The 23,488-nt window shown below is 36.1% G+C and overlaps 1 protein-coding gene across 8 annotated transcripts in view; it reads left to right on the top strand.

Annotated features, from left to right (window-relative positions):
• Positions 1-23,488, top strand: part of LOC128913098 (NEDD4-binding protein 2-like 2) — a 46,218-nt gene that overhangs the window by 6,967 nt on the left and 15,763 nt on the right. For 5 of the 8 annotated variants that reach the window (XM_054210176.1, XM_054210138.1, XM_054210144.1 and 2 more), the window contains exons 3-6: positions 3,144-3,268; positions 7,188-7,276; positions 7,638-7,714; positions 12,388-12,531. In XM_054210176.1, the coding sequence (XP_054066151.1) occupies positions 3,144-3,268; positions 7,188-7,276; positions 7,638-7,714; positions 12,388-12,531 (435 nt within the window). Of the gene's footprint in view, positions 1-3,143; positions 3,269-4,854; positions 4,952-7,187; positions 7,277-7,637; positions 7,715-12,387; positions 15,109-23,488 lie in introns of those variants that run through there. The other 3 variants (XM_054210183.1, XM_054210192.1, XM_054210150.1) reach the window with 3 other exon arrangements.

The raw sequence follows: 23,488 nt of genomic DNA, 5'->3' as shown, positions 1-23,488 counted from the left end.
CTTACTCTTTAAGATGCATGTATATACATTCAGCACGCAAAGTGAGTGTGGAAGATGGATCCTGTTTTTCTAGCCTTATTAATCAGCAAATGTAGCATACTGTAAATAAGAAAATTGGGCCGTGTTTGAAGTCATGGCCAAGTAACGTAATGAATATAAATTCCTGTTAAATGATTTCTACAAGAGAGGAATAGATAGGAAAAAACCTGCCATTGTGTGTGGTATGTGATTTCCTTGTGCCATTTTATCTACTTTGAAAAAAAAAATAGGCTTTAAAGCCTTCTGTGCTCTCCTAAACCAGTGTGATACACATCCTATTAAAAGACATAGGCTCTAACACAAATAATTATTGAACAATGTCCAAGAAAAGCAGCTGTACTTTTGGTTTATCATGCTCTGCTTTCTGAAGTAGCATTGCTGTTTCTCCTGAAGTAACCTTAACTCTGAAAAAGGGAGAAAGAGCAAGAAGGATAAAAACAGCTTGTATGCAGCTTTGATCATGTTACTTAATATTTGCATCATTAGTGTTTCTTCTGGTCCTCACTAATCTGAATTTTGTTGTTACAGATATCTGTATTTTAAAAGCAAAAACAACCAACAACTTAATTTTGTGACAGTAAATGTGTAGGAATGTAAATTAATCTGTAATGCAGTGTCCCAGTCTTTAAACTATGATCCATAACAGGTCTGTTGTTGGTGACAGCAGGTGGCAAAACATAACAAATTGTTTGTGTGGGAATTAAACTTAAGTAGCTCTTCCTGCAGATACTTACAGAAAAGCTTGGTAACTTAGAACTAACATACATTTGTTCCCCTACATTATTTGGGATTTAGCCAGTTCTTTTCTGTAGTGCAGTTTGCGTTTTGTAACCTTTGGACATGTTGCCTATTTCTGAGCCAGAATAGTTGCCTAAATTTCCATAGGACAGTGATGTCTGAGTGTTGCAAAGGGCTATAAATGCTTTTTGGCACTAACTGGCTGTTCTCTATTTTCAAATTTAAATATATTATCGAAAACAAAAATACTCCAGGAAGTTTTGTAATCACATTTGCTAAGTAGATCAGACTTTAAACGGGATTGTGCTGTTGTCTCAGTTTTACAAGGTTTTCCTTTAAACCCCAACTTTCAAAGACTTTCTGAAAATAAAGTTTGATTTGTCAGAATGGTGGTTGCTCATTGGGATGGATTAATGTGGATTTGATTTGACAGAGTCTGATGTTATTGATTAACCAGCAGTTAATTATTCCCCGTAACTTCGCTATAATCAGTTTCTCTAACTCACAGGTATTTGTGGGCATCATTTAGGATGAATTTTAATTAAATCCAAAAGTGATCTGTATGATGCTTCTAGAAGGTTTGACTGTGGCATTTCATGGCAATGCAAATACAGAATTCTAGAAATGCTGAATGGATTTTTGTAGTATTCCTACATCACTGATTACAATAACTTCTGTAATTAATAAGCATATTATCAGTAATATAATATATTACAACACGGAGTAAAAATAAATATGTTAACAGTGAACATTGCAACTGTGTCTGAGTTCCCTTTTTTACCCTCATTGGCTTTCCAGTGTAGTGTGTCTTTTATTATTTGCTAAAGTATACTTAAATTTCTCCCATAATCTTTAATGTTAGCTGTGCAAGAAGTAGAATGTAATGCAACTTACTCTAACCTACAAATGAAATAAACTTCTAGCCAGTAAAGTATCTATGCTTGGAAATGACAGGCCTAAAATACTGGGTAGATGTGAAATTTATGTCGCGATTGTTTTCTTTTATCTTTGTGGATTATAATTTGAATTTCTGCTTTTTATCCATTTGTTTGCAAATTTGCTTTGCTTTGTCTGTTTGTTCCCACCCCACCCCCCAAAAAAAAAAATTTCATGGTATTTTTGAGATAATATTTTGTCAGATTTCATTGAAATTGGTCTGTATGTCCAGAAGTCATCATCAAATGGCCTTAGGAAACCAAGCTAAAACACTGTAATCAAGTGGTTTAAGTGATTTGAGAAGTGATTGTTTTTCTCCTGATTTGAAGTAATACACGCAGGGATAGTAAAACGCATGGCTTTCCTTTCACCCTGTTAGCACTAAAGTATGAATGATAGGGAAAACCAATATAATGCCCTGATAGAAACTGAGATATGAAAAAATCCTATCTTAAATTTCTTGTCTTCTATTAGACTGAAACTACAGTGCTACAGCACGTGCTAACCCATGTAGCAGCTTGCTGCTGCTTAACCATGGGAGGTCTCCATTGATAGTCCGTTTTAATGTATCAGCGTTTGGGACCTTTTCTTAAATAGACTCAACTGCTAAAGCTTCAGAAAAGTAACCCAGAAAAAAAAAATGAGAAAAGGATTGCTTTCTTCCGAGTATGAATTCGAATGGCTTATAGATCCAGTGAGTGCCAGAGTTAATGAAAAAACAGAAAGACTGTGTCACCAGGATTGAGGGAGAAGACATAGAACTGGAATAGAAGAGTACAGGATCTTGAAGGAATATGGACACACTCTGTAATCCTGACTTTCATTAGTAGGACAATCTTGAAAGTTTATTGGGCTCATTTACTTTTTTCTGAAAATAGGGAAATTGCTGTAAACAGTAGTAGTTTTCTTTCGCTGTTCCTGTTTGACCTAAATTGTATGTGCAAGCAGCATGGGCAAAGGTCAGAGCAGGGTGTGCTGAGAGTTTAAGGTGGTGAAAAAGGACTTAAAAATCCAGTTCATTTCTCAGCTATATCCAGATTCCTCATGATCAGATTGGTTTCTAGAGATAGTTTGAAATGAGAATTGATATGGCAAATGTTAGTAAATACACTAAATTATTATGAGGTACTTGGAACTTAACTGCAATATAAACATAAATTAGATGGGTACAAACATCTCTTGGGGGTGGAGGACAAGAAATAACAAATACAGAAATAGCAGAAAGGGAGAAAATATATTGCTTTAATTTGGATTAGAATTATTGGTAATATATATGAGTGTACTTTTATAAACCTGTTTGAAGTTTGCAAGAAGTTCAGAAATAGGGCACAGTTAAATTTATTTTAACTATATTCTTTTTTCCTGTTTTTTTTGTTTTCTATCTGAAAAATAAGAGTTAAAATAATTTTGCATTTTCCTTTGTTTAACAGTATTCTGCTTGGTCAAAGTCGTGATGGCATGGTATTCAGCACCGATGATTATTTTCGTCAACAAGATGGATATACATATAATGCTGCTCAGCTTGGTGATGCTCATGAGTGGAACCAGAAGAGAGGTTTGAGTGCATAAGAAGAATCCTATTGATTATGCTTATATTTAGAAAATAGAAGTATAGAATGACACACATGTGTTAATAGTCTATATGAAGAAAAGCATATATATATATTAGTATAGGATATATAGAAGTATATATTTAAAGTATTCTTTATACTTTAATAAATGTGTATATATATACACATTAAATTTTGAACTTACAGAAGGTTCAGAGTTAAAAACAGAAAATCTCTCTTCCTTGTGCTATGACCTGCTGATTTGATACTAGTATCTCGATGGCAGAATTGAACCTCTTCAATGGTGGCAACAGCAGAGTATCCTATTTTTTTCCGGTATCTTTCCTGATCTGAGGTTCATACAAAATTTATGAAAGAGTTTTTCTGAGGAAGATTTTAGTTCATCTGTGTAGATTAACAGCTTTAATAAGTCATCTTTTTTAACACCCAGCAGCGTCCAAAGGTTGGGTTTAATTGGTAAGGAAGTAGATACCTGGGGTAAGAAGGGTAGCAGACAGATTCTTGCTCTTTCTGTAGCAGTTTTCTAAGAATCGTATTATGTGTTTGGTCTGCTCCAAGGAGTGGACAGACTGAGCAACTCCATTGCCTGTGCATGCAGATTACTCTCCATGCTGCAGTGTCTCAAGCAGAAACTTCCTTCCTGTCTGGAGACTGCTTCTTTGCATCCAAAGATACAGGGGGCCAAGGAAGAAAAAACTTCTTCCCTTTCCTCCCCTCTTCACACTAATGCAAAATTTATTATACATCAGGGAACGTTTCTGTCTGAACAGGGAAGGAATTTTTTAGAGCAATCATTAGGATATCAGTTATAAAGAGCACTTTTGAGGCTGGAGTGCAGCAATAATAAATACTTTGAATGAAGTTCCCAGTAGGAGCCTGAATAGCAGCAGAGTTGACAAGGCAGTATTTTATGGGCTCAACACTTCACAATTATAAGACCATCAAACAATTTTCACTTGATAATGGCTTCTTATGACTAGACCTTAAGATCTCTCTAGTTCTGTATCACTTAGTTACACAGTGGTTTTGATAACCAGAACAGTATATAATTTAGTTATTCAGTATTTTGATAGCAAGAACAGTAGCTGTGCCATGTTGTACAGAACATCTCCATTGCGAAACATTTGCCAGAATAGCTTTGGGTTGAAGTTACACTCAATTCTTACCTCCTACTTTGTCTAGATAGAGCTCTCTTGACTTGAAGGACTTCAGAAGCTCTTGGTTTCATTTGAGTGTGTATCCTTGAAATGCATGAAATGAGGCCTTCAGAGAATGTTAACCTTTTTTCATGGAATGTTATTAGTTCTGGAAACTTTTTTGTATGAGTGTTATTTTAATTTTTTGAACTTCAGATATTTCTGTTCTTTCATCTAGTTTGTCATCTTAACTTTCCTGTGAGCACTAGTAGTATTATATTCTGAATTTTTCATTGGCAAGTTAAGGCAGAGCTGCTAAAGACGTCTTCCTGTTTTGGATGACAAATTTAGCTATTTAGATATTTTCTTCAGAGTATATAGTAGTAATTAAATTTCATATATTCAGAATAAATTTTCATTGTCTTCATATTCAGATGAATTCATATCACTTCTCTAAACGATACCTGTAACTTTTGAAATTGGGCAGCCAGGAAATGAAGATCATACAAAGTAGTGGCCACTTGGAAAGAGGTGAGACGGTGTTCAAGAGCATTCACCAAAACAGGATCCTTCTCCCTTTGCAGTCATCCTGACTCACTCATTACGTATCTCACAAAAAAAAAAAAAGAAAAGGAGTGCTTGGATCGTGCTGATGATCTGATACATACCCCCGATTCAACTACAGAACAAGTCTGTCATGTGCTCAAAGAAGTGGGAGTATATGGGAGGAAATAGTGCACACATGCATATTTAAGGACAGTATGGTAATGCATATGCCCTATCATTACTACACACCCAGCCTTAATTCAGGTATTTCGTAAGGTTCAGAGTTTTGCTTTGCAACCATGATGCTTGCTTTTTTTTTTTTTTTGGCACCCTTTCTGTGTCTTTTAAAAGCAGAACTGAATCCTTGCTCTCTTCCTGCAAGAATTTTGAAATGTGAAATTATTGATGTGGTTTTGGCTTGCATTGCTAGTACTGCTTAGGACTAAAAAAAAATTTTTTTCTTGGCTTCAATGTGTAGCATCAGAGCAGTTGACTTTTTTTTAATGGAATTGATCTTCACAATGCTTTTGTAAAATAGATAAGGAATCATTGTTATGTTTTTACTGATTAACTGAGGCACAAAGAAGCCAAGGAATGTGTTTTATAAAGGCCTTACTTTCAATTGTAAGATGCTTTAGGGTCGTAGGTGGAGATGAGAAATTTCTTCATGAATCTGATAATCCTAAATTGGAAATCTGCTTCTCCATCTGGCTTAGTTTCAGCCTGCAAAAAGAACCTCATTTACTGATTCATGCATAAAGTAGCTATTCTCTAAAGATGTAAAAGTTGTGACCTTTTCTGCAAGGAATGGCAGAGGTCTTGCTTTCAAAATAAAAAGGTGAAGGAAGTTAAAACAATGAAAACTAAGATAGCCCATTTGTCGCAAAAGTGGGATACTCAAGTACCCTGTCTAGGTACTGTCCTCTGCAGGAGTTCCTTCTGAACTTCTGGTAAGAACAGCTGAACTTCTGGTAAGAATATCTTAACTGCTGTCCTGGTTTGTATAAAAAGGAGGTGAATATCAAGCTGATAAGGGTACAGAACTTGAGTTTTTCACTTCCTTGGGTGAGTCTGCTGTGTAGCATTACGTAGAAGCTGAATGTCATAATCATGCTCTTTAGATGTGCTCGAAAAAAAGTGGTTGTGTAATGTTGTTTTTTTCAGGGACAAATCCTAGTAATGTGAGTTAGGAGTCCTCTGAGAATCCTTTCTGGACTGTGTAGGGATTTAGAAGAATACCTGATCTCAGATCAAAGTTAAGTTTAGGCATAAGATAGATGCTTAATTGATTTACGAAGACTAAAGCAGTCTTGGGCTTATGAAGAGATACCATTTTATGCATTAGGGTGATGTTAAAGTGCTTTCTGTGCTGTGGAGGTGATGAATCTCAGGTAGCCAACTGATTTGCATGTTTAGTCCCCTAAATTCTTCCAGCCAATCTCGATTCTGTGATCTCCAGGATGCTTCTGTTTGGTTAAGAAGTGGTATACTCTTGCTGGTCCAAAGTTAAAAAGTATGCTACTGAATAAGTGTCCTGCCAAACAAATTGTATCATGTCTGTGCTCTGTCTGCCTTTCCATCAATAAAGATGTGAATTTGGATGTGCCTTCTTACCAGTTCCTGTTTTGTAGAACTCAAAGCAGCTTGTTGTTCCTGAAGCTTCTGCCCTCTTTTGGATTTGGTAGAAGTTGACCAGTGAGTTCAAACATTATTCAAGCAGAGACAGCATGGTTGTAATTTATTTTTTTTTAATGGATCTCAGAAATAGTTCAGATATGTGATGTCTTTCTGTGAAGATCACGTATTTCGTAGCATTTTGTTGGAGAACTGCAATACCTAACCACAGGTCTCAGTTATCAACACACCATGTCTTATCCATCAGGATTGGATATGGTTTCATGCCAGGATCTCTGTACTCAGCAGGTCACAGACTTTGAGCAATTCTGTTGTGTTTCCTTGACTTCTACACTTCCCATTTATCCATTTGTATTAATTCACCACCACCTGTTTTTTATGCCCTTCACTTAATTTTTCTTACCTTCTTGCTTCTACTTCTTTCCATTCCTGTCTCTACCTTTCAGTGCTTTTATTCCTTTTCTTAGAACAGTGTGTTTCAGTCAGACTAGATTAGTGCTAAACCTGTCTGGAACAGTTTATTTACATTTACCATTTTATTTGAGTTACATAGCTGTTTATTAACTTGCACTATTTTTCATTGCAGCAAAGCAAGCAATGGAGCAGGGAAAATCTCCAGTTATAATAGACAACACTAATACTCAAGCCTGGGAAATGAAACCATATGTGGAAGTGGTAGGTTTTGTTGTGTGATTATATCATCTGGTATAACTTTGCAAACATACCTTCACATGCGATAAGTTGGCCTGTGTTGTCTAGAAACATTTTCTTACTCAAGTTTCTAAAGAGAGGCTGCTTATTGATACAATCAGTAATTGGTATGACAATAGTTCAGACCAGTTTAAGGATTAACTTGATCTAATCTGCTTAGCCTGGAATGAAAGCTAAGATGGGTTGAGGGTAAGTGAAATTCAGCATGCTACCACCACAGAGTTAACTACATCTGTTTGTTATAGTGGTCTGTAAACTTCCTGTTACATTTTATGTAATAAAGATACATATATCATGCTTTTTAATTTTTTTTTGCTTGCTGCAGGCTCTAGAAAAGGGATACAGAGTGGAGTTCCATGAACCAGATACTTGGTGGAAGTTTGATCCTGAAGAATTAGAAAAGTAAGGTTTATATTACAGAAATCATTGTACTTTATATATAGAGGTAGATAAATAAATGTACACACAGATATAAATGTAATACATATTTTCTTCAGTATCTTATTTTTTTAAAATACTTAACTACTAGTATAAAATGTATTTTATTTAAATAGGCATTTTGAGATATACCTTTAAATGGAGGTCCTGTCTTGTTGGCCGAAAAAATCCATGTTAAAATTTTGTTGGACATAAGTAGAAAAATGATTGACACCTGTAAGAATTGCTGCTACTATAATGAATAATTTTTCTGATAAATTCGTTGCTACAAAATGGTGATGGCAAAAAATAGATAGAAGACAAAAAGAAATTGCACATTTTGCAAGGAGTGCGTCAATATAGGTGCTTTGGTTTGACTACTTTTATAGATGTCTCCTTGTCAAAGAACAACAGTCCATTACTAATCAGTAAAGGTTAAAAAGAAAGAAAGCTAGCTTGTAGTTTAGATTATTCTATTGCAAGATTTTGTGAAATTGTCCCCAGTCTTCAGAGGATCTGACTTAGAGTACTGTTGGACATAGGTCAGTGGACTTCTGTGTTGTAAGAGTGCCTGGGAAGCTGCTTATTATTCCTGGTTAATGTCTCTTTTTGTCTCAGATGTATCTGCTTTAGGAATCTATGAGATACCAAAACAACTTAACGGATATTTCATTGTTTGAAATATAACGTAATGTTTTCATGGTTGATCTTAAGAGTTCTCTCGCTAATTGTTATTTTACATGCTTCCAACCGGCTTGGCTTATAATTGTTTCAGCTTTGTAAAGTAGCCCCTACAATGCATGAAGTATGTGTGTATTATACTTACATTGCCGATTTGGACTCTATTTTGTTTATAAACATCTTAAAGTTTTCACCTTTTGCTCCTAAGCTACCACTAACTTATTTTTAGAGATGGAGTCCTCTCTCTGTAGGGTGAATTCTAATAAATTTTTCCAGTCTGGGGTACAGCCCAGCCAAGTTAGGAAGCTGTCTTAGTAATCGAACATTTCTAAGAAGTTGAGTGTGAGATTTCCATTACGTGAGACAGACTCATTTTGCAGGAAAATACATATTTCACAGGGTCTTAACAAGTAACAGGATAAACAAACGTGAAGTGTTGTTACCGTTGAATTTTATTCTCTAGCCATTAGTTGGAGCAGTTAAGTTCTTATCTTTCCTAAAACCGAAGGAAAACCCTTGAACTGTGAAGTACTGCTGCCAGTTCTTAGGAGCTTTCTAGAAATGTTTTAGCAGCTCCGGTTGCTTTAAATATTTTATTAGCAGCCCATTGTCTGGAAACTTTATTTTTTGGGGAGTTTAGGAGGGGTGGTAATAGGAGGTTTCATTTTGCTTTTCAATTGCTTGGGGAGAGGGCTCAATTTTTAAAGGAGTTGTTTTTTCCATATTTGTGTTTGGGAAATAGATAATGATAGAGATATTATTGTAGTTTTGGGATTCCCCTTATGAATTTTGAGATCAACATTTTGTGAAGAACCTGGGCAAATACTATACTAATAATAAATTTAGGTAATTTTATTAGTTCTCCGGAGTCATATGTTCTAATTCCCTCCTACACACTATCACTTAAGACTGTTTCTGGTAGTCAGAATAAAAAATACACTAGCTTCTACTTTAATTAGCAAAAGACTTTTCTTGTGTTTTGGATATGTACTCATTTATTTTAGTGGCGCTGTCTAGATTGTTAGTAACTTTTATCAAGTGATACAATATGCAGATATTCTAGAAGTCAGGTGGATTTCTAGATGCTATTTTTGTAGGATTGTTTCTGCCACTGCTTAATGTGTTTGAGAAATCTGTGAAAAGGCTCTCTACATCAACACTGGGGGAGTTCTTGATGCCAAGAATGTGACAGATGTTTTAGTGTGAAATAGGTGTCGGTGTCTTTTTCTTGCAGTGTGCCTGTGAGGTACAAATTATCTTTAGACTCGCTCATGAGTGATTTTGCTTTTAGTTCAGTTTTGTGCACATAACTTTTGTGAAAACATCTTGACTGCACAGGCATATGCCTTGTGGTAGCGGTCAATACTTCTTGCATAGCGTCTAGACCTTGGTATAAAGGATTTCGAACTTTGATATAATTTTTAGGAAATCTTGAAAATTGCAGGTGAGAGAACAAAAGGGTGGCAAAATCACTGGTAGAAGAGATTTATTTTTTTTAATTATTTTCTTTATTAAGTGTTTAATCAGTGTTGGATGAAAAGATTACCCTCTGTCACATCTGTATGCTTTCTGAGTAGCTGGTCAGTTGGGAACCAGAACTTTTTTTTAAAAAAAGTATACATTCGTTTCAAGCTTTCGGGGAATAACAGGTAGGCTGTGTATAATCTGTATTTTGGGACGTATGTTGTTTTAATTTTAAAAAAGTTACCTGCTGTGTAACTTCACACAGAAGTGAAATGCAAAATGTTTAATATAATCCTTTTCCCTTCAGTATGATCATAAAACTGCAATTTAGTACTAACTTCATCAAACCTGTGCTGATTCTTTTATGTAGTAATGTCTGTGCAGTATTTCTTTGCCAGTTTATTGGTATGTAAGATTATTCCAGTGTAGAAGCGTTTAATAGTGACAGAACTTTGCTTTTATCAATAGATTCTGTGTTCCTCCAAGCAAAACCAGCTTCCAGAGCATAACTATCTGTTAGGAGCTTTTGCTGTTACATCTGTATTGGTTAAGGATAGATGGCTTTATGCTCTTTCAGCATAGCCAAGCTGCCAAAGCGTGAGTGAAGACATGCCTGAATAGGAGGTCCAGCTATTAAACGACACTATACAGCAGATTTGTTTCCTTTTTTAAATTAATCTTTATGCTTGATATGATTTTGCTGGTGGTGATTTTATTATCCTGCCGTGTTCTTTAAGGAAAAGTACTTGCTCAGTTATGAAGTGATTATACACAAGTCCATTCAATTGTGGATGAGTGCCCAGAGCATTTGAACTGTAATCTTTTTCTAGGAGTACTAAGATCTGGAAAATATTGAATAACTTTGTGCTTCCATTGCTTGGCATAAAAGGACTTAAGACTTCCTCTTCTCAGGTTTTTTTTTTTATGTCATGAGAGTCAAATGCTTCATAGAATCCCCATATTTCTAGGGGATTGGCTTTTCTTTACCATTAACCGTGTTCATGAATAAAATCAAAACTGTTAAGACTTGTTAACTGACAAGTTCAACAAGCTGCTGCTCCTAGACTTCTTAGCACAATGTAGAAATTAGTAGCATTTAAACAATGATCCACTTGTGATGATTGCTCTAGTTTCTGATGTAGTCTCAGGGAAGAGGGTCTATAAGATAAATACTCAAAGCCTTTCCTTCTTAGAAAGCAAGCTGTTAAAATACACCTTAAGGAGCCAGCATAATTCTAAGTACTTCTGAGATGACCAATTCTTCTTCCATTCTGAATGTGAAACTAATGTGCTACCTGCAGTGTGCTTTGAACCTCATCAACTTGATATGTGCTACTTTGTTGTAATGATATGCACAAACTACGAGGCGGGGAGAGGGAAGGAAAGTGAATCAGCCTTTTAAAAATATTTCTATAGAGAATAGCTTCTTTCCATTACAGCCTGTTTGTTCCTAGTATCAATTTCTGCTCTATAGAACTGAGTAAGTCAGTAAGGAGGCCCATGCCTCTTCTGTCCCTGGCAGAGAGCACAAAGATGCTGGCATATATTCCCTGCTGGTATGACTTGGAAATAATTCAGCTTGGACAAGGTTTCTTGGTGATAAGAATTGGGTTATGATAAATGCGTGTCTACATTATCAAAACGTTTTGTTTATGTCTTATATCTGTTTAGTTCCAGTTCTGTTACAGTGCTGGCAATTCTCTGACATTCAGTTTGTGCGTGAGCCTTGTGGTTTTCTTTTTCGCAGGGACCAAAATTTTCTGCTAGTGTGGATTTTAAGATCCTATTCCATAGATACTAAGGAGATAGATACATTCTGATGTAACGTCTAATGTCTCGGGTTATTAATAAGTTCTCGGGCCAAGTTCTCACTGAAAGTACCTGTTCACTAAACACTGCAAGAATAGGGCAAGACTTTTGGCCTCTCTTCCCTTACGGGTGTTTTGGTACATTTCTAAACTTACAGCAAGTATGCATAAGAGCTAGTAGATACAGGTATCATGAGCGTGCTGTTCTGGTTCAAAACTAAAATTGCTCCTTATTTTATATATAGATTTATTGATGCAAAAATATTCGGTCATTAACTCTTGAAACAATGTAATTTCATTTTTTATGACAGTTTGAACATTGCTACATTGCTTGCATAAGTAGTAGTCTATAATATTATTCATTTCTCTACTCATTGGCTAGTATACTATGTAAAATCTGATGAATAAATCTAAAGCAAGGTCATTCTAGGATTATTTAGGTACATAGTCCTGGTGAATAACATCATATTTCTGTATGAAGAAGAATGACTGTATTGTTCTCTGTTATTTAATATATGCAGTGGCGAATTGTTGAAATAAACCTTAATACAAGCTGAATACTGAGAGAATGAGAATACAGTGTAATAAAAGTGAAAATTCAAATATGAAAGGCAAGAAGAAAAATTGTGAAATTAGAGGTTTTTTCTTAAAGACTGTAAACAGATAAACATACCAGACAATTTATTTAAATTTTTATTTTTGTAGGAGGAATAAACATGGGGTCACTCGTGAGAAGATTGCTCAGATGTTGGAACGATACGAATTTCAAATATCCGTACCTATTGTCATGAATTCAGTGGTACCTCCCCACAAAAACTCACAAAGGCCACCTCTGCAGAGAAGACATAGGTGGGGAGGCAGTACAGACTCATGGAATTCTTTCAGTATTTCCAGTAGCCGATAACACAGTTGCAGTCAGTAAATAAAAATTTGTTGCTTGCCCTTCTAAAACACATCATCACCTCCAATAAAATAGTGGATCACCTGTGTTTTAAATAGGCCTATTTCAAGACCATTTTCTTCTGGAGGTTGTTCCTTTAATGGACTTACATGTAAAAAAAAATTGTACATTAAATGTTTTTTAAAGCTATATTTATTACAGTTGTAAAACTTTGATTTTAGTAAAATATTTAATATATTATGACATACAGCAGAGTCTTCCTTCATAAACTTAAGACAATGATGTCATATATCAAGTAACTGTTGAGCAGTTTTTTAGGGAAGAGTTCATATTAGATAACTTTTAGAAGAGAATTACAGTCTCAGAAGAGGAGGTTATTTATGTAATAACCAATTTTAATGATTGCCATAAAGTCTCCTTATCTTTCATGAGATTTCTTTTTTTAAACGATTATGCCTTGGATTGTCCTTTTGTTCTATTTGGCATGTATTGCCAATTGGCAAAATTTTGGCTTGTATTTTCTGGCTTCAGTTATGTTTTCTGATTTTATTTTTTTTTTTTTTGTGGGGGGTTTTGTCTCAGAAGCTCATCTGGAAGCTGACGAAACATTCTGCCAATACAGTATTCACCAGCCTTAAACTGTGTAACCTGAATTATCTTTTTACTTGTTTATTTTCAGTGGTAGTATATAAACTATGATGGTGGCTGCACACCGCCAGCTTTTTTGTGCGAACTTTTTTGTTTCTTTAAATCTAAATTTTATCACTAAAACCCAAAAATTTCACAGCTATGTCTTTCTCAGTCAAATCACTTAGGATAAAAATGAAGTATTAAAGCATTAGGATGTCAAGTCCCAGTCCACAGCTGGGATGCATCAATGCAGTATAAATAGTGGACATAATTCTGTAAAATCATGTTGCATTCCTAATTTTGGCACAGCCAATATAATCTGGTTAGCGCATATCAAAGAATGAGCCAGCATGGAGATTGACTAATTTACTGCCTTTTTTGTCTTAAAAAAAAATGATGAATTTGTAAGTTTTCACTTTGCTTGCTTTCTAACAGCTTGCTGTATTAATAAAACGTACTTGTCTTCAGTGTTTTTCTAGTAGTTCAGTGCAACAGGTTTTATTATTTTCCAGCTTTTAGGATTTTATACAGGTGAACATTATTACTAACTTGCTATCTTCAGGTCTAACTATATTTAACTATATTTTATTTCCTTATGCACTGAATGAGTAAATCTTGAATAGGAAGTTTTGCCAAGAACATGAATACATAGCTAAAAGAATTTTCATGGTTTTTCTATTACTAATTTGGTCTAATGGCCATCAGAATTTTGAAAATTCCTAAGCCAGCATAATTTTTTTTTTTTACATATGGACAATTTTTGAGTACGCCCTAAAAGTTACTTCATCTTTATCATCAAGAATATCATGAAAGTTGGAAATCCAGGTATATAATGAAGTATTTTTTAATGATTCTTCTATGCCTATTGTGCAAATCTAAATTTGTACAATTTAGTGTATATATCTACAGTAGTATTTTAATAAGAGATTCTATTAATTATAAAAGTTGAAGTGTGCAGTTTCACGTTTTTTAATTATTAAAAAATAATTTAAAATTTCAGTAGCGCATGGATTGTTAATATATTGAATTACGTGTGTGTATATATATATAGAAAAGAAGCTCTCCAACTATATTAATTGTCTGTTATCCATACCGATTATGTTATTGTATTTTAGTTTTCATGGTTATCTTTTTCCGTGTCTCAAAAGCATCATGGACATCGTTGTAAATGGTCAGTAATACTTTAATTACCCCAAAGTTTTTATATTTAAACATGAAAGAATATTTCAAGCAGGAGGAAGATAAAAACGTCTTAGAAAGACTCATTTTATTTACTGTATATTACTTTAAGGTGAAATAAAGTGATAAAATTTATTGAGGCTTTATGTAATATTCACACAGTGTGCTAAGTAAGGTATGACAAAAAAGAGCTGATAATGGAGAATTGATGTTACAATATCCTTTGGCACCTTCTGTCTTCAGTTTTTAAAGGAAATTGATTTTTTTTTTTTAGGATTTAATTGATATTTAAGTTCTCTTTAACTGAAATTTGTATTTAAATAGATGTGAATTCATACTATTTTAAAATGGTGCAGCATTTTGGGGTGTTACCATTTTAATAAATTATTGGTGGATGGTGAGTATTTTTGACATGCAAAGCATGTTGATAATAGGCTTGCAGTTTGCAAAGGACATATAACAAGAAAGGAACGCTTTGCAGCTTGGCACTGTATCAAACATTTCTTGTAAATTGTTTAACCTATAAAGCTGTGTTCCAAGGTAAGTACAATGGCATGGTACGTGAAAACACAATGGAATTACTGTCTAACACATTTTTGTTTCATGGTATATTCATGTTTCATGAGGATATGACAGTCATGGTCATATGTATGTCTTAGAAGTTGCTTTTACACTACAACATTTATATGTAAAAATAATAAAAAGATGATGTGAAATACATGTTGCAGGTATTGGATTTCTCCTGCTCCCTCACAAATGAGGAAAATTACTTATTTTGTCAAAAAGAAGGTACCAGAAATGTAAGAACTTGCTGTTCAATTAGATTGGGGATGTAAAAGTTTTCACTATCTGTCATAGTATTTATGCAGTACACCTTTTGAGCATAATAATTTACCTATAACAAAGGCTTCTTCTTGGTTTAGATTTTTAGTAGATTGCTAGTTCACCATATTTCATTAAATAAGTGTCAAATTTTTTTTTTAAATGTAACTAATGCATAGGACCTTAATGTTACAAATGTAAATTTGTAAAAATCTCACTTCAGTGAGGAGTTTGGTAAGTAAATTTAAACAGAATAGTTAAGATACTGAGCTATAGTTTTAACATCCTACTCTTCTAAGCATAAAATTTATGAAAATTAATTTGCAGAACATACGTAATTTGGCTGACCAGTTAGCATCAGCTTATATAGGATTACATGTTGCTATAGAAAAAAATAGTTCTAGTTCTATTGCTTCATCTAAACTGATGATTCTTGTTTGATTAGTTCCTGAATTATCAGAATTTTTCATCAGCCTTGTCTTTGGCAGATGACTTAGTGTTCTTATTTTTCTTTTGTTTGGAGAAGAAAGAAAAACAGATACAAAAAATCAAAACGAACAACAACAAAAAAACCTACCCCAAAACCCACAAAACCAAACCCTAGAACATCTAGGTGCTGGTTTTGGCTGGTATAGAGTTAATTTTCTTCATAGGAGCTTGTCTGGAGCTGTGGGTTGGATTTGTGCTGAAAACAGTGCTGGTCATACAGGGCTGTGTTTGCTATTGCTGAGCAGAGCTTACACAGAGTCCAGGCCTTTCCTGCTCCTCACACCGCCCCACCAGCGAGTGGGCTGGGGAGGCACAAGAAGTTGTGAGGGGACACAGCCAGGACATCTGACTCTAGCTGACCCCAGGGATATCCCATACCGTATCACGTCATGCTTGGTCTATAAAGCTGGGGGAAGAAGAAGGAAGGGTGGGGGGGGGGGGCACGTTCAGACTGATGGCATTTGTCTTCTCAAGTAACTGCTGCACGTGGTGGAGCCCTGCTTTCCTGGGGATGGCTGGACACCTGCCTGCTGATGGGAAGTCATGAATGGATTCTTTGTTTTGCTTTGCTTGCATGCACGGCTTTTGCTTTACCTGTTAAACTGTTTTTATCGCAACCCAGAAGTTTCATCACTTTTACTCTTCCCCCATCCACTGAGGGGGAGTGAAGGAGCAGCTGCGTGGGGCTTAGTTTCCGTCTGGGGTGAAACCATGGCAACCTATTGTAACACTTTTTTATTTTTATATTTTAACGTGTGATGTTAAATGATCTGTGAGGAATTCTGTCTTTTGTTATTGTAGTCATGTCCTCTTTAGGTTCATTTTAATCTAGTTTGCCATGCTGCAAAACTTTTTTAAGGTTTTTGTCTTTAAAATGAAAGCCAAGATTTTTGTCTTTTGTCATCTATTTTCTTGAAACCTTCTACAGAGATGGTAGTTTTGCTTTGTGTCTCTGCTAATAGATAACTGAAAACCAGGCTTTGTCTAGCTGAGATGTCTTCCCTGATGTAATTCAGACTGTGTTGGTATTTTCTTCTTTGAGCTGACCAGTAGGACTCACTTCAGAGAATTAGAAAAAAAACCCAAAACTTTTGTATTTTCACATTTGTGTGTGATACCTGTAGTTTTAACTGCTGCTTCCTCCTAGCAGTCAAGTTTTCTGGAAGAAATGTTCTCCCTCTGTGCTGGTATGTCATGGAGATGAGGTGACTTAGGTATACGCTGAGACTTGAGGGTTTTCCATACAAAAGAACAGAGACGTATATTACAATTCCCAGTAAAGAGCAATAAGAAGACATGGTGTTCAGATGCAGTTCATAACACTGAAATTAAGTACTCAATTTAAAAGAGCAATCAGATGTTTCATATAGGTCAGATGTGGAAATGCTTCACTTCAGTGTTTTTACAGTGACGCTTCCTCATTTCAATGTTTTATGTTCTCATCCTTTCAACATCTTTCAAAAGCAAGAGCAGAGCTTGAAGTTCTGTAGTAATCATTTCCTAGGTGAGAATCTACTTGTATGTCAGTTAATTTGGGGTTTGCGTTTTGTTTTTTTCTAGAGCATAATTGGTTGAAATTAGCTGTAAATCAGCTTATTTTGAGTTCACAGGAAAATACGCGCAAACGTAGCTGGTCTTCTAAGTATTTAGAAGATAAACTAGTAAATAACAGGCTTTGTCGAGGTCAGATCATTCAAAAGTCGTCTTAGTTTATTTCTGTAGTAATGGAGAAGCAGCAAGTGGTGGTTTTAGCTTGAGATAGACTGTCAGTGTTATTCTAGATCAAGGGCAATAAAAGCATTGAAGTATTGTGTCTGGAATGGGTCTTTGCAGTTTCCTTTTAGCTGATGATGCTAAATTATCGTGATGATGATAATGCTTCGTTGCTCAGGTGGGCAGGCAGGCAGTCCTTGACCATTCAATGTGTACCTTACTGAGAGTATGGCAGTATGACAAAGCACTGAGATTTGTTGGAAAGGGTGTAATATCTTCCAGAGAACGCACGTTATAATTGAATGCTGGGTAGCTCAGTATTTCATAGAGCATTCGAGATGCATAGAATGAGCACCATACCCAGAGCAGATGTTTTCAATAGCAACATTGTCTGTAGTTACGAGTATTTGAATTTTAATGTTGCTATAACCTAGGTTAGAGGCTGGTTATTTAGTATTTACTGATCTGTTTTCTTTACGATTTTCCTCTTGTAATTTCCCCCCCCCCTTTTTTCTTATTCTGGAACTGCATCTGTCTGATCTTAGTCCTGTGTGTTCAGTTACTACAGTTGTTTTCATAACTCTCTATCCATTCCCCGGTCCCTTTTTTCCCCTGAACTATAAACCTGTGTAGAGAGCTCCACCTTACTCTCTATTTTTTTTAATGCCTCAGTGCAAACTGGTGCTAATTAAAAACTGAGTGTATATATATTCCACTTCTCACAGGCTGTCGCTTTGAATTTTGTTTTTATTCTCCTGAAAGTAGTATTTTCTGTCATACAATATATTTTTCTTCATTCCTTTTTTTTCGTGGCGTCATTAAGTTTGCAGCATCTTCTTGTGTTTTTGAAACTCATACTTTTGTTCCCAGAATTATGGTCTGTGCTTTGGTGGATATTTAATTACATGTCTTTGCTACAATTTTGTTGATTGAAGCTATTTTAAATACAGCTAAAATCTCTCGTCTTTTATTGAAAGTTCCTAACAGAAAATAGCTTATTACATAGTTCTAAATATTGCATTCTGCTCTCATCGTACCTCTGTTGCTTCCTTACGCTCCCACCCATATTTTTCCTCAACTTGATTTTGCGTGCATATCACCTCAAACTTCATTTTACATTTGTTTTGTGTGTGAACATGCCTTGGCAAGAAAGGACAACGCTTCACTGTAAATCTAATTTTGCCTTCTGAAACCTTTTTGTTGTACTTGCTTATCTCTATATTCTGTTTTGATGGCTGCCATCTATGTCTTCAAGTACTATGATGATATATCACAATATGGGGATGCTGGTGGCCGGCCAGCTTAACATGAGCCAGCAGCGTGCCCAGGTGGCCAAGAGGGCCAACAGCATTCTGGCTTGTATCAGGAATAGCGTGGCCAGCAGGACAAGGGAAGCGATCATGCCTCTGTACTCGGCGCTGGTGAGGCCTCACCTCGAGTCCTGTGTTCAGTTCTGGGCCCCCCTGTACAAGAGGGACATTGAAGTGCTGGAGCGTGTCCAGAGGAGAGCTACCAGGCTGGTGAGGGGTCTGGAGACCAGGTCATACGAGGAGAGGCTGAGGGAGCTGGGCGTGTTTAGCTTGGAGAAGAGGAGGCTGAGGGGAGACCTCATTGCCCTCTACAACTGCCTGAAAGGAGGTTGGAGAGAGGTGGGTGTTGGCCTCTTCTCCCAGGTGAATAATGACAGGACCAGAGGAAATGGTCTGAAGTTGTGGCAGGGGAGGTTTAGGTTAGATATTAGGAAGAATTACTTTACTGCAAGAGTGGTCAGGCACTGGAACAGCCTGCCCAGGGAGGTGGTTGAGTCACCATCCCTAGAGGTATTTAAGAAATGTCTAGATGTGGCACTTCAGGGCATGCTCTAGTGGCAGACATAGTAGGGGTTTGGGGTTTTTTTTTGTTTTTTGGTTGGTTTTTTTTGTGTGTGCGTATGGTTGGACTCGATCTCGAAGGTCCTTTCCAACCATGAAGATTCTATGTAGTTCTCTTTATTTTCTGTTTAAAATCATGATTTATTTATTCACTTAAAGAGTAGACTCTACCGTGGCCTAAATACACAATGAGGATATTTCTTAGGATTTGGAAATGTCTTATTTGTGGACTGCATTTTAGGACGTGATTTACTTCAAAATGTCATGAAAACCTAGGTAAATCTGTCTTCTGGGTAGAGCTTCTCGAGTGGAATCGCATAAGCACATGCCTGGAAAGCAGCAGATTGTAAGGGAGGGGAACTGAAAAATGGATTGTGAGGTGGCTCACAGAATTTAATTTTTGAATGCAGATCTTCTAAAATGAAAGATCCGCTCAGATTCCATACTGTCTTGTATGGTTAGATTATATATACGTTATGCAATGCATCTGTAAACAGAGGAAAAACAACTGTTTTTCATTTGGAAAGAAAAAGGTGAAGATTTTTAAGGTAATAATTATAGTTTGAGTGTTTTTTCAATAGCTATGAATTTGCCATTAGGCAAATGGGCTTTGCGTTTGCAGTGCATAATGTTGTTTGTCTGGTCAGTCACGGTTTTCAACAGTGTGATTCATGGGTTTCAGCCTGGACCACCGGCTTTCTAAAAAGTGTTCTCCGGTGTTGCTAAGAGGAGGATGCTTAGGATATAGTGAGAAGTGATTGCTTCATATCCGCATATGCAGTAGTGCTATAGTTTTTCCAGAAGCTAATGAAAAACGGAGACTGATAGTTTTCTGGGAAGGTGGGATTTTTCTATCCTGTTACACTTTTTTGAAAGCATTCCTTAAAATCCGATATGGAAATGTCTTTATGTCAATAGAAAATTAAGGAGCACTGCTGCACAGGGGGTTATGCCAAACTTTATTAACTGGTGCAAATCTGACTAGAGCTCCTGTTTCTCCAAGCTACTTCTCAAAGCAGCGTATTTCTTGTCTAGCCTGGATTAATTTCAGTCAGGTTGTCTCCATGCTTGAGCTGGTACCATCCAAGTAATAGGACTGATGTCATCAGACTTGACACGATGACTCATACTGTACTTCCAGTGCATAACGCTGGCATCTCTGTCCATCATGTTCTCTTCAAAAGACTAAATGTTGCCAGAGAGAGAACTTAAATGAAAATTGATTCTCTGAGCCTTCACGGGTGAGAAGGCTGATAATAAAGCTGCAGTTTCTTCTCTGTATTGTAAGTGCATCCCCTTAGGATGGATCCAGATCGCTTTTAGCATTTCTCTTTGTCCTTTTTTTTTTTTTTTTCCTCCTCCTTAACCTGCTTTTTAACATTGAGCCATACTTAATTGTGCAGAGAAATCCAGTCAAACAAAAAATGGTGTCTCTTTTCTGTCTGTTAGCATCCATCAGTACCTCTACTGGTGATTTTTATTTTCTTTTCCACTTAGAATTTTGAATTGTGTCAGGTGAGATATTTGTGGTACCTAAATGAGATTGAAAGCACCTTTTGAGTTGTTTCATTTGTTCAGAAAGCAGATGTTTGGTATTGGGCACAAGGATATTCAGTGCATATGTACGTATATATCAATCAGTATATTCAGGATTGATTTCCTTAATGTTGATCAACATATTCTATGACTAAGGAGCTGAAATAGAAGATTGGCTCTTTCAGTCAGAAGACATTTTTGACTTTCATGAATGAGGCAGGACAAAGACCAGCCAGATCACCCCACCTGAGACTTCTTGTGGAGTGAATGGACCGTCATTTGAGACTGAATTGCCGTTACTAGCACCTCAGGAACTTGGGGGTTTTGGTGGATTTTTTGGTTGGCTGGGTTTTTTGCTTGTTTTTTTTTTTAACCTTAAAAAGTAAAGTGGTTGCACTTTGCCATGTGTTTGATCAAATGAACAGCTTCTAAAGGCATGCTTTGATCAAACCAATTGTATGCTATTCTCTGTGTACTCTCAATCAGTGTCTCTTGTGCCTGGACTATAGCTGGGCAGCAGTCTGATGGCTGATTATACATTGCACGGAACTGTATATACAGCAACCCTGTAGAAATGATAAAGACTGGAGTAGCTCTTGGAGCATTGTGATAGAATAGAGTATTTTACGGAGGTGAGTATTTAAATCTTACCACCACTGGCGATGCTGTTGAGAGACAATAAAAAATACAGCGTTACTTCAGATTGAATCCAATTAGGAGGGTTTTTACTGATTTGGGGTCGGCAGCATTAATTTGCAACACTGTAATGTGTAAACCTTTCTAACAAATCATTTATGGTGAATTTCCTTAAGATGGGCTGTGAGGCAACCTAACGTGTTGCTGCTGAAAGTAGTCACCTTGCTCCCACCAGCCATGTCCTTTGTCTCAGCTAGACACTTATTTTACTTCTTTGGTGAATTAAATCAGCTCAACAACAAAGTAGGTACTTGCTTTCTTCTCCTGCTGGCTCAGGCAGGTAAATCCACCCAGAAGGTGGTGGAGCCAGCAAAAGACAGGTAGTGGAATGCAAGGGCAACATCTGGGACGAAGTAGGAAAGGGTGACTAGGACTATTTCTTCACCAACAATAAAGTGCTAAGTTGGATGCTCAGCTGTCAAACGGAATGTCGCCTTTCAGGAAGCCAAATAATGCTGACAAGTTATTTGGCGTGTGTTTTTTTTCCAGTTGCTTGATCACCTAATACCAATATTCCATTTGGGTTTGAGGAACTGGATCTTTATCACACATTTCAGTATGTAACAAAAAGGCTGGTACCGTGCATTTTTTTTGTTATTCCAAAACTATAACTTCAATTTGTGATGTTGCTAAAGTAAAGTTAGGTCACAAGGAATTCAGCAATGCACTTGGATTTACCAGGTAGAGAAGGTGAAGCATATCCCAGTAAATGCCATTTTCTGTAAGCAGCTCTACCATAACTTTGATGTGGAAAACCCACTCAAGAGACTTTGGAGATCAATATTTCTGAAAGAGTGTGTACCTCATTGCTAAATGTCACATAGAATTACTTGTTAAGTTTATCAGTTCCTCTATATTTCATTACAGCAATGACTACAGGCATTTTTTGATATCAAGCAGACATCAGCTTAGATACATGCTAGAGCTGAAGTTTGTACAACTGCAAAAAAACTCTTTTCTGGTTTTGCCATTTTCCAGTAGAATGTGACTTAACTTCTTTAGGTCATTTCCTTTGCGTGTTCTGCCTTGGCAATCATGAAAGTGCATTTGTTTCTCCGGTAAAGAGCGTCATCTGAGCACTGACTCAATCAAGCTGGCCAGTGCTATTTTGAGCAGCAGGTTACAACCTTGAAGTCACATATAACAGTTCTGGCAAAAAGCTTTTAATATTGTCTAAACAGTATGCTGAGAAGTTTCAAAATGTTGTTACAGAAAGGGAATTCCTATTTCAACAGAAATACTGTTACCTTTTTTTTTTAGGTCTGTTTATTACTAACCAGTTTTTTTAAATGCATAATATACAGCAAAATTTAATTATCAACTGAAACGACACCTTTTTTCTTTTTTTTTTTTTTTTGCATGTGTTGTATGTCTTTAAAAACAACTCACTAGCAAATGCCCCCATAAAGAAGAGAAGTCTATCTCCATGCTGGCTCTTGAGTTTTCTCAGTGTTTGTGTGCCATATGGTTTTACAATAAGGAAAACAAAGGCATGTAGGTGTACTAAAAGAGGAGGAACTAAGATAAAACTAAAGAAAACTAGTAGACAATTTGGTTCATTAAATGCAAAAACCTTAACACAATACTGGGTATACCACAAGCAGGAAATATACCATCACAGTGCATTAGAGTGTTTCTTTGGGGTAGTATTTTCTTAAAATCAGTTGGAAAACAGAAGTTGCCTGGAATAGTGAAGAAGAATAATTTTTACTATTCTGCATTTAGTAGTTCATCGCTTTCCTTTTTGCTTTAGTCCTTTTTTTAGGAAAATCAGACCTTTAGAAAACTAATTGCTATAAAACCTCCATGTTTCCAAAGCATAGAAATGACATAGCTGTTGTATTTAATATGGACTGCTGAATGTCACTATTGAAGGTCATATCTAGTTATGCTAAATCATTAACCTGGACCAACATTTGCATTCATTATTACTTTGACATGGAAATACTTCAATGCAATAATAGCTATT

The sequence above is a fragment of the Rissa tridactyla genome, chromosome 1 (genome assembly GCF_028500815.1).
Source record: "Rissa tridactyla isolate bRisTri1 chromosome 1, bRisTri1.patW.cur.20221130, whole genome shotgun sequence".
NCBI lineage: Eukaryota > Metazoa > Chordata > Aves > Charadriiformes > Laridae > Rissa > Rissa tridactyla.
Note: the sequence above shows the minus strand (reverse complement) of the source record. Positions and strands in the feature narration are given on the sequence as shown.